This window comes from Hyperolius riggenbachi, chromosome 3 (genome assembly GCF_040937935.1).
Source record: "Hyperolius riggenbachi isolate aHypRig1 chromosome 3, aHypRig1.pri, whole genome shotgun sequence".
NCBI lineage: Eukaryota > Metazoa > Chordata > Amphibia > Anura > Hyperoliidae > Hyperolius > Hyperolius riggenbachi.
Genome location: NC_090648.1, coordinates 224,961,248 through 224,974,896, shown reverse-complemented (window position 1 = coordinate 224,974,896; position 13,649 = coordinate 224,961,248). Strand labels below are relative to the sequence as shown.

The window sequence follows — 13,649 nt, the reverse complement described above, 5'->3', positions numbered from 1 at the left end:
CAATCACATTATAATATCAGATCACGCCTCCCACATAACATAATAATAATGCTTTTCAAGGACACAAGTCCTGCAAAAACAAGAGATCACAGGCAGAGGTACATGGATTTAAATACCCAACCCCTTAGCTTCTCAATACAGGTATCCACTTAAGGGAGTACAGCACCTATAATGAGCTCGGGGGTACTTAAACATTTTGCATTCAATTCAATATACCGTAGTAAGATTTGAGATATAGTAAATAATATGTAAAAATGTGTATTCTTATTTATGTAAAAGTATAAGGGAAGGTTTAGAAAGCATTTATGAAAGTTCTCCTAACAAACATAAATGTGTCAGGGGGGTACTCCAGATAATGTTACCCAGTGTGGGATCTACTTGGAAAAACATTGTTATTCATAAAGGAATACATGCTGTAGTAATGATGGGCGCCACTGTACTAAACAACAAAATCCCTTATATGTCTCATATTCTTATTTTAACTTTTAGAAGTATAAACTGATCTTTGAAATTTGCATTGCAGCCATTTCAGTGATCTGGTTCAGTCAGATTGCCACAAACATTAATTTGTTTAGATTTTTTTCAATAGTCCTGTATTATGTTACCGGGAATGTTTGCTCAGCCTGATAAAAGTGTTTGCATTTATTTATTTCGCCATGTCACATATCAGTTCAGGTAATGCAACTTTATAAATAAGTCTTTAAAATGTACCCGAGGTGATGTGATATGATGAGATAAATATGTGTATGTTGAGTGCATAACATGTTAATAACCAGGCTGTTTTTCTACCTGAAAGTGTTAATTTTCAGGCATGCAAATGACAGCTTCTGTCTTGTTGGTACCTTGTCGAGAATATAGTAAACCTCACTGATAAGCAAATTACAGCCATAAAAGTGTTCCTGGCAGAATACAACTTCTGAGGGTAGGGGAGAGATAGAAAAAGCTCAATCGTTCATGTATTTTAACTCTAGAATAATCAATAGACTGCAATTGAGCAGAGACAATAAAACATTCAATCTACTTTGTAAATGTTTAAATATAAAATAAATCCATGGAATATCTACAAAAACAAAACAAAACACATTTTTAGGCGTAGGGGGACAGATACAATTGTTTATCTCATCAGTTTATTTTCACCCAGGGTTCACTTTAAGTCTGTATATAACCCTGTGGCATAGTCCTTTGCTGAAAGATAGGATTTGACCATGTTAGCCATCTCTACACCCGTCTCTCACTGACTGTGCTGAGATAACACACTGAAAGACCTTATTGCATTGGGTCATATGTTAAAGTGTTACTATATTTAGAGGTTCTCCTTGGCTTCAACTGCTTCATACTGTACATGCAATTACTGCTGCCTGGCAGATATTGGGAATCAATCCCTCTGGCAATAGTTCCGGTCCCAATGCTGTACAGACGCATCACTAACATCCGGGCTAGCAACATGTTCATGTTCTAAGAAAGGAGGGGGGGGGGGGAGGGGGATGACAAGCAGTACACGATGGAGAGGGAAGGGTAATCTAGAGGTAATCTAGTGTGTACGGACCTTAAAGCGGAATATAACCCTGCATTTCAACTTTGCTCTAAAACATTATTTACAGCATATTATATGCAACTATGCAACCAGCATTTTTTTTTTTACTAGACCAGCATTGGAAGGGTTACACACACAGCTTTAAAGTTTCTGGAGAGAACTGCACCCCGCAGCCGAAGTTTAGATAGATACATTCTGTTTACTTAAATGTAACAATTGTGAAATGTGACTGACTCTCTCTGACTGTGCAGGAGTTGGAGGACAGCCAAAGAGTGTGTAACATTCCTCACTTGTTACATTATGTTTACTGAAATGTATCTATTTGCGTCTGCATTTCTATCCATGGAACTTTAAAGCTCTGTGTGTAACCCTTCCGATGCTGCTCTAGTAAAAAAAAATGCTGGTTGCATATATTATGCTGTAAATAATGTTTTAGAGCAAAGTTGAAATGCAGGGTTATATTCCGCTTTAAGTTCTATGAACAAACTCTTGTTTTCATAGAAAGTGCCTTAAAAGGTTAATAGTTTTAGTTTCATTTTCTCCTGCACTGAGCTGTGTGGGCCTGAGCCATAGAACCAGGCTCTTCAGGCTGCTATTTTCTTATTCTGTGTGAAAGCTACAACAAGTGAAACTGGCCTTACATTACTTTTGGGTCAACGGCAAATTAGATAATTGTATAGTTAATTAGTAGTTGGAAGACAGGTTTTTATTTGTATGTTATGATAGACTGTTGTTCCGCTTAAATACAGTTGGAGCCTTTTATACTTCAAATCGCAAGCGCACACAAGAGAAAGCAATCGGTTTCCCTCTGTACTTTGGACTGCAATATTTGGTTAGATTGTGGTGAAATTGAGAATTCCCATTCAATTGCACTGAATAACAATCTCACAGAAAACACAGCTGGATGGGCATTGGCGATTCAACGAGAATTGCATCACATTGCAATGCAAAAATGTGAAAAGGGAGCAATGTGATTTACTGACAAAGCAAGACTCCTTGGGATCAGCAAATCGCCAGAGCTGGGACAAGGTCCTTCAGCACCCAAGGCTGAGACATCAAAGTGCGCCCCTCCATCCCTCCCACTCCAGCCGTCACATACTGATTGATATTAGAATAAGTATCGCCCCATGGCCGCCAACCTCCCCCCCCCCCCCCCCAACACCTTAATCGCTAGTTATCTGGCTTGCAGTCACTGCCATTTATCCCCTTTTTGTATTTCTCTCTGCTTCAAACACAATAGGAGAATGATAGCTGAGTGAGTTGTGCGCCCCCTCCTACACTGCGCCCTGAGGCTGGAGCCTCTCTCACCTCTGCCTCGGTCCGGCAAATCGTATACGTTTTAAAAATGAGATGAAAGCAGGGGCAATGGAAAAAGAACTCAAATCTTACCATACTACTTATCCAGAACAGAATGAAACCCATTTACATGAAAAAACATGTAAATTACTTTTAGTGGTTCTTTGTAATGCATCTTACCACACTAATTAATTGAGCCAGAGACAATTGGAGACGAATAGCAACCAGCTGCGTACTGTTGTAAGCAGGACGGATGAGATTATTGTATCTGTGTTTATCCAAAAGCGTGTTCATTAGTCTTTCTTCTGAATCTGCTGCTCTGCTATCTAGACAACAACAAAAAACATACCACAAACATGAAATCAGTCATTATAGCAGTCAGAAAATAAAAGCAAAAGCAGGCTCTTGCCGGCACATTTTACACATCATTATTTATTTTCAATTAATATTTTAACAAGTACCAGCAAAGAAACCAACAAACCAGAACAGGCATATTTACCAGTTGCTGAAGTAAACTGAAACAGCCAAAATGCCAAATCTAGCTACCATATTACAGCTGTACACTGGCACCCACCAAACTCTGAACTGCCTGTGAACATATTACAGCTGTACACTGGCACCCACCAAACTCTGAACTGGCTGTGAACATATTACAGCTGTACACTGGCACCCACCAAACTCTGAACTGGCTGTGAACATATTACAGCTGTACACTGGCACCCACCAAACTCTGAACTGCCTGTGAACATATTACAGCTGTACACTGGCACCCACCAAACTCTGAACTGCCTGTGAACATATTACAGCTGTACACTGGCACCCACCAAACTCTGAACTGGCTGTGAACATATTACAGCTGTACACTGGCACCCACCAAACTCTGAACTGCCTGTGAACATATTACAGCTGTACACTGGCACCCACCAAACTCTGAACTGCCTGTGAACATATTACAGCTGTACACTGGCACCCACCAAACTCTGAACTGGCTGTGAACATATTACAGCTGTACACTGGCAACCACCAAACTCTGAACTGGCTGTGAACATATTACAGCTGTACACTGGCACCCACCAAACTCTGAACTGGCTGTGAACATATTACAGCTGTACACTGGCACCCACCAAACTCTGAACTGGCTGTGAACATATTACAGCTGTACACTGGCACCCACCAAACTCTGAACTGCCTGTGAACATATTACAGCTGTACACTGGCACCCACCAAACTCTGAACTGGCTGTGAACATATTACAGCTGTACACTGGCACCCACCAAACTCTGAACTGGCTGTGAACATATTACAGCTGTACACTGGCACCCACCAAACTCTGAACTGGCTGTGAACATATTACAGCTGTACACTGGCACCCACCAAACTCTGAACTGGCTGTGAACATATTACAGCTGTACACTGGCACCCACCAAACTCTGAACTGGCTGTGAACATATTACAGCTGTACACTGGCACCCACCAAACTCTGAACTGGCTGTGAACATATTACAGCTGTACACTGGCACCCACCAAACTCTGAACTGGCTGGGAATAACGGTGTGTACAAACCTTCATTACGTTAGTATCAATCTTGGTCCTGCAGACGACACTGCATGGTCCAAGTGCTTAACCCTTCTTGCTGGTTAATTGCGACTATTTTCTCACTGAATATTCCATTGGTGAGTTTCAATTTTCGGATTTGTTCACTTATACTCGGAGTCGGCGGGCCGCCTTGCGTACCTTTGCAGCATTCCTGCTGGTGCAGGAAGCTATTGCAGACGTTAACACGTACATTTTGTAAAAGTTTAAAATGTACGCGTTAATGTCTGCGATAGCTTCCTGCACCAGCGAGAATGCGTGCAAAGGTACGCGTGGTGGCCCTCTGACTCAGAGTCGGCAAAACCGAAACTAGCTAGCATTGGGGGAGCGGAGGAGCCATGAGTGACTGCGAGGGCACAGGATGGCTGCAGAAAAAAACTTCACAGGACCTCAGTGAAAGAGCCAGCTGAGGGCCCATCTAAGAAGAGCTCCACAAAGTCTAACAGGAACAGCAGTACCATTGGATCTAACTTTCAAAATGCTTCTAGCAGGAAAATGGTAAAAGCACCCATTTTGGCCCATTTAAGCTCATCTAAGTCGATTAGCAAAAGTGCAGAACCATCTAAGCAAGAGCCTCTGCATTAAAACCCACCAAGAGTTACTCCAAAAGGATCCTGTCCTGAAAGAAAAGCTTTAAAAGGCTGGAAGCGGCCATCTGCTCCTCAAAAACATGCTGAACAGCACAGAAAAGAAGAATAACCTCAAGGCTTAGTAGGACCTTCTCCTATAGTGTCAGCAAAGATAGAAGATGTGTGTAGAAAGGCACTATTGGATACTGGTGCACAAATCATGATCCTGTTCAGAGACTTATGTCAGAAATATTTAAAGCAGCATACAAAAGTCCTTGAGTGGGCACACCTCTAGTCGCTGGGTGCTTGATATGGTGGCATAGGCAGTGTCACCTCAGTAGATCAACAACCAAACAATATCAGCACACCAATCCTTTTCAGATTAAATAGCACGCTTTATTGTGCTTCCATTGTACAATCTGTACAAATTGACAATTGTTTCGGGGGCCACACAGGATCCCCCTTTATCAAGGGGCATTTGCCCCTTTTGAAGTAAGAAGACTTGCAGATCTGGGGTCTGAGTGACACTGAGTTTCCCTATGATGGCTATGCCTCACTGAAGCTAGAATTCCCCAGCTCTGTTGTGGGGTCAACAGAAGTTTTTGAAACTTGTGCTGCTGTGTGTCCAAGGCTGAAAGAAAAAGGTGTGGCTTCTATTATAGTGGCAACCAACACTGACCTTATCAGGAGAATGTTGAAGCCTCAGCTAACTCAAGAACATCCAATGCTACCTCCACTTCTAAGACCAGTATTTTGCGGCCTTCAGAAGGAAAAGGACAGCAAGAGAGAGGAAATCTTGTCTGTTGGCAAAATGAAATATTCCAATGATACTGTGACTGTGGGAGGTGGCCTGATGTCTCCTGAATGGGTAGCCAGAGTTTAAAAAGATGTGTGCGGCATGCGTCTTGCGAGATGCGATGCCGGCACAGCTGCCCGCCTCTCGCAGCCGAATCCCTCTAGCCACGCTATGCGCGGCTATGGGATTCAGACAGTCACGCACAGAATTATGCTGCAGGGCCTCAGATTTTTCCTCGCCATGAATTTGGATGCCTTACATAGACTTCTATAGGCTGCTAAAATCGGCCCAGAATTGCAGCAATGGAAACCTAACCCAAGTCTTCAGCTTCAGAGCAATGCAACACATAAGTATGAAAGTACTCTCAATGGCAAAACAGATGTGAGGAGTAATAGTGTTAGTGTGTGTATACTTTTACATATACTCATAATATATGTAGTATATTGTAATATATAATATAATATATGTAATATAATGTGCAATATTGTGTATAACTAATTTTAGCAACACTGTGCAAACACAGAACTGCCTGTTACTTCTCACATTCAGGTGTCCACTTATTTGTAATTTTGTTTTTTACACAACATATCCAAAACCAGCCTTTAATGGCAGTAACTAATGGCAGGAATGTTCAGACAGAAGAAGGTATGTTGTGATAGAGGTAAATAGACCCCACATTCATGCTTTTATAGACACTGTAGTCTAACATACCACTAGAGGTCAGCATTGTGATGAATATGTTATACCTACTTAATTTAACTGTCATAATGTGCATGTTGACTAAGTGTATGAATCTTGCTTCCCTTACATTTTCTGTTAAAGGTAATTTATTACAGATCATTGCTAACACTGCAACCAAACATTGTATGAACAAAAAAAAAATACAGTTTGTCTGCAGAACTGCAGCAACCATGAAACAGTGATTCTTAAAGGCAACCTTAGTGACAGAAAAGTTTTCTGGTAGTCATTTTGACATCTAGAATGCCTACGCAGATCAGGTGTTCTGTCTTCATTGGCTGCATGCTTGTTCCATGCTTGTTCCAAGGATCCTTCCCACCAAGACAGCAAGGGAAGGCATAGCAAAATGCAATTTTTTTTCTGAGAAATTGGTATTGTTTAAAATGAAATAAATATGGCAGCCTCCATATTCTGCTCACTTCATTTGTCCTTCAATACTTAGGAGAATTTTATTCTGTTATATGCAGCAACGTGAAGCTGGTCTCCATCACTATAACTTAGTGGAACCTTTTCCACTAGTGCAGCCATTGGCCAACTTAAAGCCCAAGTCCAATTTATTTTCTTTTTCTTTACCTCTTCCTCCTGACATCTTACCTAACACAAGTCAAACCTAAATCTCCTTCATTCTCACCAAAACAGTGGCATAACCCCCATCTTAGCAGACTGTGCTTCTACTTCTCATAGAAGTCGAGCTTCATGTGTCTGGACCCCCCCCCCCCCCCCCCTCCCCACAGGCCAGACCTTCTTTCTGTAGGGGATGATGGGAGCAGGACTGATTAACAGGCTTGCCCCGCTGCCTTCCGCAAACCCCCATTGACATTCCACAATTCTCATGTTTCACATCCCACATCACCTAGTGTCAGAGCTCTCTCCCCCTAACCCCCCCCCCTCCACACACACACACACACACACACACACACACCCCGCCACCACCACCAACACTATAGTACAGGATAGGAGGCAAGTAGCTCATGTAACCAGCCCTTCCCTAGATAACAGTGGAAGAATCGGTAATTGTTACCATGCTCAAACACGGAAGACAGCATGGATGAGGTTGGACGACACCACCTGGCTTCATCATTGGATCTTTCCCATGTATGTGGGAGATGTATGTGGGAGTGAGATGCATCTAGAGATTGAGGAACAGCACCGCCAGGAGATGGACAAAAAGTAAGAACCACCTGCCTTACCGTGCGCAATACAAAATTGTTCATGTGTAAATTGCCACCTCTCTTGTAGGGCTGGTGCACACCAAAACCCGCTAGCAGATCCGCAAAATGCTAGCAGATTTTTAAACGCTTTTTTTTATTTTTATGAGGCGTTTTGCTAGCGTTTTGCGGATTGCTGCTGCGGTTTTCAGTATAGTAGATTTCATATATTGTTACAGTAAAGCTGTTACTGAACAGCTTCTGTAACAAAAACGCCTGCAAAACCGCTCTGAAGTGCCGTTTTTCAGAGCGGTTTGCGTTTTTCCTATACTTAACATTGAGGCAGAAACGCATCCGCAATCCAAAAAATGCCTCACCCAGGCATTTTTCGTTTCTGCAAAACGCCTGCCGCTCTGGTGTGCACCACCCCATTGAGATACATTGACCAAGCAGATCCGCAGCCGCAAGCGGATCTGAAAACGCCCAAAAAGCCGCTCGGTGTGCACCAGCCCGTAAGGAGAAGCAGAACTCACAGATTGGTGACTCCAAGACATTGGTGACTCCTGACATTCCAAGCACAAGGCTGTTCTTTTCTGCTTCTGTGGCTATAGGCAGGATCTAATGCTGACCCATCTGTTCTAGAGTAAAAAGAAATCTGCAGTGTTGAGCTATTCTATTTAAAGTGTAACTGCAGCTGCATTTATCATCTAATGAAATTGGTTGTAGTTGATTTCTGATCAATAATGCAATATATTTGAATTACTGGTCTCTGCCTCATCTTAAGATACCAATAGAACAGTACCATACCTCCCAGTATTCAGTGATAAGACAGAGGAACATTGTAAAGGTAAAAAAAAATATTTAAAATGGAACTGAACATACATTTATTAGAATTTCAGAATTGGGTATGTTATAAAATGCATATAAAATGTTCCTCTCTTCTAGGCACCACTGTTGTGAAATACCACAAATCAATCCCTTGGAAGTAAAGCATTGATTTATTTACTGTACAGGAGACATTCACCAAATCATAGCAAGTGTCTGAACTAGGAAAGCTTGAACCAGATGGATATACACATTGGAATAAATTACAGATTATAATTATTCCTCCTACTGTGACCATTGATTGGTCCTAATATGTGAGTAATCCAACTTATTGGATGATACAAAAAGCACAAATGAATACATGAATACTTATGAATATTTAAGTAGATAAGCACATTAGACATTCATTGGCTGAAAGATATGCTGTTGGACAATAGATCTATGTATCCCAAGGTTATAGCTAGTGGGATACACTGCATTGTCTTATTGTCTTATCTGCAACGATAGCAACCCAAAATCCCACAGCTGCACATTCCAATCCCATGAAGCTGTGAGAAAGTGGGTTTTCTTGCTGAGAATGAATAAAGGAAATGTACAGCATGGCTATCAGGCGGCCATTTTGTTATAATACACAATTTTACTTCACCACTACCTCCTATATTCTGCCACGGCCACAGCAGGAGTGGCTGTCCATCCCTGTGGAGGGGCGCAGAAAATTAAGAGTGATAACAGTCAGGTCCCTTAACCTCCTGCCGACCGCGTCACGCCGACGGGCGTGGCCGCGGCGGCAGCCCCAGGACCACCTAACGCCGATTGGCGTAAAGTCCTGGGGCCAGCTAATGCAGGAGATCACGCGCAGGCTGCCCGCGCATCTCCTGCTCGGGGGGCGGAGCTCCGCCCCGCCTTCAGTCTCCGAGTGGCTATTGCCGCTCGGGAGACTGTTAGACGGCGTGATTGCCGTCTATTTACATTGTACAGCGCTGCGATCAGCAGCAGCGCTGTACTGGGGACAGCTGTGTGACACGGCTGTCCCCCTGGGACACTGGAGAGCGATCGTCTCTCATAGGCAGAAGCCTATGACAGCCGATCGCCATAATTGGCTGGCTGTGGGGAGGGAGGGAGGGAGGGAGGGAGGGAAGATAGTTAAAGAAACAGACTTTTTTTAATTAAAAACACAAACAATAATATTTGTACACAAAAAAATAAACATGGGGAGCGATCAGACCCCACCAACAGAGAGCTCTGTTGGTGGGGAGAAATGGGGGGGGGGAAATCACTTGTGTGCTGTGTTGTGCGGCCCTGCAGCTTAGCCTTTAAGCTGCAGTGGCCTATTTTACTAGAAATGTCCTGGTCACTAGGGGGGTTTAGCACTGCGGTCCTCAAGAGGTTAACATCCACAGGGTCTTGGGCACTTGCCTGCTTTGCCTGTGGCCGATCCAGCATTGACCCTGTGTACCTCGATGTAAGACAAACTTATTGACTACCTGAGCTGTAAATTTTGGTAGCATGGATCAATTTTTTAAGGAATAATGCCTGCCAATTACATACCAGACCATTTATCTTCCTTAAAGTGAACCTTCAGACTAAAAATCGACTCAGCAGCACTGAAAAGACTTTGTGTTTCCTTAACAGTTTCACAGCATCAGAACTTTGTTTCTCTTATACAAGCCTCATTTTTAGCTGCACAGAAGAAAACTGCCCGGGCTTTTTTCCTCTGATGCTGTGCAAAGCATGATGGGATTTCTGATTTTGTTGTTCTCGTTCTGTTGTTTTTGTGCAATTTTTTTTTTTCATTTTGAATTTGACATTTGAAGCTTAGTGTGTGCAGCTGGGAGGGGTTATAGGACACAGGACAGTTGGAACTGTGTCTCCTGCTCCTTGTCACCTCCTTTCAACCAAAAAGATGGCTGCCCCCATGACAAAGATGGCAGCCCCCATGAATCACAAACATTTGCCTGTTCTTTTAAAACAGGGTGGGTAAGAGATTATATTACCTATCTTTTCTAATTAACATAACTAATGTAACTTGATGACAGTATGTTTGTTTAGGCTGAAGTTCCCCTTTAAAGAGAACCTGAACTGAAAATAAAAAGTCAAAATAAACGTACACAGGTCATACTTACCTCCTGTGTAATCTACTCCTCAATCTCTTTCTTCTCTCCTGCGTCCTGTTTGTCCACTGTGATCAATGGAATCCTCTGTCCTCCATTTTAAAAATGGCCGTTACCCCATAACAGCTTCCTGGTCAGCACACTGTTAAACTGTAATATCACCCACTTGAGCCATAGGGAAACATGGACATTACCTTGCACATTCAGTTGTAAATGACAGCAGCTGATATATAACTGACAGCAACTGGTATATTTCAGTTCTGACAAAATATTGTCAGAACTGGAAGGTATCACTGTAAGAAGAAAATGGTGAGCTTCTGAGAGGAACTGACAGTGAGGTTAGTATGCAATATTCATTTGCAGCTACATCATGTGTTTATTTTAAAATTATTTTACTCACTTCAGGTTCCCTTTAAAGGACAACTATCAAAGTTAACTAAAATTCTAAATGCCACAGTAATTACTAGCAAATAGCAATATAAAGGCATTTTTCATCTTTTCATGTTTTATATGAAGAAAATGACATTTACAGAGAACAGTTCTTACTGTGGGCATTACTATAGAGGACTGTGCCCTGCACATCCAGCATGCAGATAAAATCTTCACTGGCTCTAATACTGTGACTAGATATAATCATTAGCTACAGATCTGTCTGTTTGTTCTTTTCTCTTTCTCTCTCACTCTCTCTCTCTGCCTTGCAGTGCATGGTAAACAGTTTACAGCCGGGTTACAGTTTAGCTCTGCCTCCCCCTCCCTGATGCCGACACACAATTATTACAAAACAGCTGGTAAACAAATCCTTTTTTTTCCCACAGGCTGTGCTGAGAGACCTCTGAAAAGCATTTTAGTGTTGTTGGGTAAACGCTCTATAGGTATGTGAGGTTTACAGAAGAACCGTTTCTTTGATAGTTGTTCTTTAAATAGGTCCTACCTGCCTTATATGACATCCATGAATTATGTCTATCTGACCAGGGCCAATGTTCCTCCTCCATCTAGCCAGGTTATTTCCTGGCAAAAAGGCCTCATGCCAGCAGCTCAGAAATTAGATTTTGTGGACTGTGGTGGCATACTACAGCAAGAGAGCTTCACACAGTAAGGTAGTTCTATTCCAGATTGACTTTAGTAATATAGAGCAAAATTGAAATAACTGTGAAGTAAATGTGGACAAAATAAACTGATCATATATTGATCAACTTCATAAACAGGGTTTACTTTTAGTGAAAGCTGTAGACTTACAGTAACAGTCACATGACTGTGGCATAGAGAACAGACTGGCAGGCCCTTCCTCCACAGACTACAGAGAGTCTGCTTTCCAAACCACACCTCCCCTGAAATGAAATGCACAACACTTACCTCTATTCAACTCTACAGAAGGTAGCAGGTATAGTTGTCAGCAGCTCACTGTAACGTTAGTAATGAGCGCAAATTTTGCAAAACCGTAATTTTGCATCGTAAGTCACAATTACATTGCAAAATCGTAATGTGAAATTTTGGGAAGTATCGTTAATAATTTTGCATGTAAACGTAATCAGGAATCGTAATTTTGCAATTTCACATATATTACGAATAATTTATTTTTTGAAAAACTTGATTTTAAAAAGGTGAAGAAAACATGGTTTTTAAACTGTAATTTTTCTGAGTTTAAAAGACATGTTTCCTTTGCATTTTAAAATCTATTTACTCAAAAACTACAAGGTGTTTTTGTGAAATTATTTTTTTGACTTATTCCTACAATTCACATACCTAGTGACGATAGCATGCATGGGGCTGTGCTATAAATACCTAAAGTCAGCACAAAATTATGTGAAAATTACGCTACGTGGATTACACAAAATCAATTGAACATCAAATTTACGCTAAATTTCACATAATCATAATAAGCAGATTACGCTCATCACTAGGTGCGATCAAAGTAATTTCACGCGGGATAGTGGAGGTAATTGGGGGTATGGTCAGTACCTGGCTGTAGCTAGTGCTGACAAGGGAATTTGGTTGCTGGAGTTTGAATATTACAGGTGAACTCCATTGGAACTGCAACAGTGACTATGGTTAGTGTTAGGATTGAGTGGAGGGAGGTTAGTGTTATGCATGGCTCTGTATTTGGCAAAGCATTCCCCTCTTCCCAAAAGCTCTTGTCCAATCCAAAGGTAAATATTTATGGTAATTAAGAACATTAACCCCCCTCGGCGTTCAGGTTTTCCTGGATTTCTGCGCAAAAAGTAAGCCAATTAATTTTCATAACCTTTTTTCCTGTAGCCAGCTATAGGTGTAACTTACCAAAATGTGTCAATCAAGGGTCTAGTGTACATTTTGAGTATAATGAAAGCTTGAAAACACAAAATCAAATCAAAACTAAAATTGAAAAGTACTCCCAAAAATCTCTGATCATTTACATTTGCGAGCGGCAGCTGCTCTATCTGCACTAATACAAATGTAAAGGTTGCAGAACATCTAGCGATGATGGGAAGATTTGACCAAGAGACAAATCTCTCTAATCAAATCTGATTAGAGAAAGGTCTGTCAGCTGTCCATACACCGCAGGCCGTTTCCATAACGATTTTGGCATGAAATCTCTTGGGAATTGGCTGCGTCTGCTGCCTTGCCACTGCCCCCTAGTGTATAAATGTACCCCCGTGTGTGCATTTATACATTAACTGTCCTGTGTCACCCACCACGTTGTGCCCTTCTGTTCTCTGAATTCCCTGCAGGTTATTGTATTCAATACAAAAAAATAAATAGATTAGTTTGCAGCCAGATGTTGATGACACTGCATAACCCTGGCATCATCAACACTGGTCGCCGGGGGACATGTCACTATCGGAGGAACAATGCAATGGATCAGCACGCCAATGGTGAGTATAAGTGTCCCCAGTATAGGTAGCCAAGTATAGGTGTCCCCAGTATAATTTAGCCAGCTATAGGTGCTCCAGTATAGGTAAGCCAGCTATAGGTGGCCCAGTACAGATTAGCCAGCTATAGGTGTCCCAGTAAAGGTTAGCCAGCTATAGGTGCCCCCAGTTTAGGTAGCCAAGTATATGT

At 41.9% G+C, this 13,649-nt stretch overlaps 1 protein-coding gene across 3 annotated transcripts in view; it reads right to left on the bottom strand.

The window, feature by feature from the left end:
• Positions 1-13,649, bottom strand: part of CHRNB4 (cholinergic receptor nicotinic beta 4 subunit) — a 71,434-nt gene that overhangs the window by 18,797 nt on the left and 38,988 nt on the right. For 2 of the 3 annotated variants that reach the window (XM_068272609.1, XM_068272610.1), the window contains one exon: positions 3,011-3,156. The exons of the other annotated variant lie outside the window; for it this stretch is intronic. In XM_068272609.1, the coding sequence (XP_068128710.1) occupies positions 3,011-3,156 (146 nt within the window). The remainder of the gene's footprint in view (positions 1-3,010; positions 3,157-13,649) is intronic. 3 annotated transcript variants of the gene reach the window in all.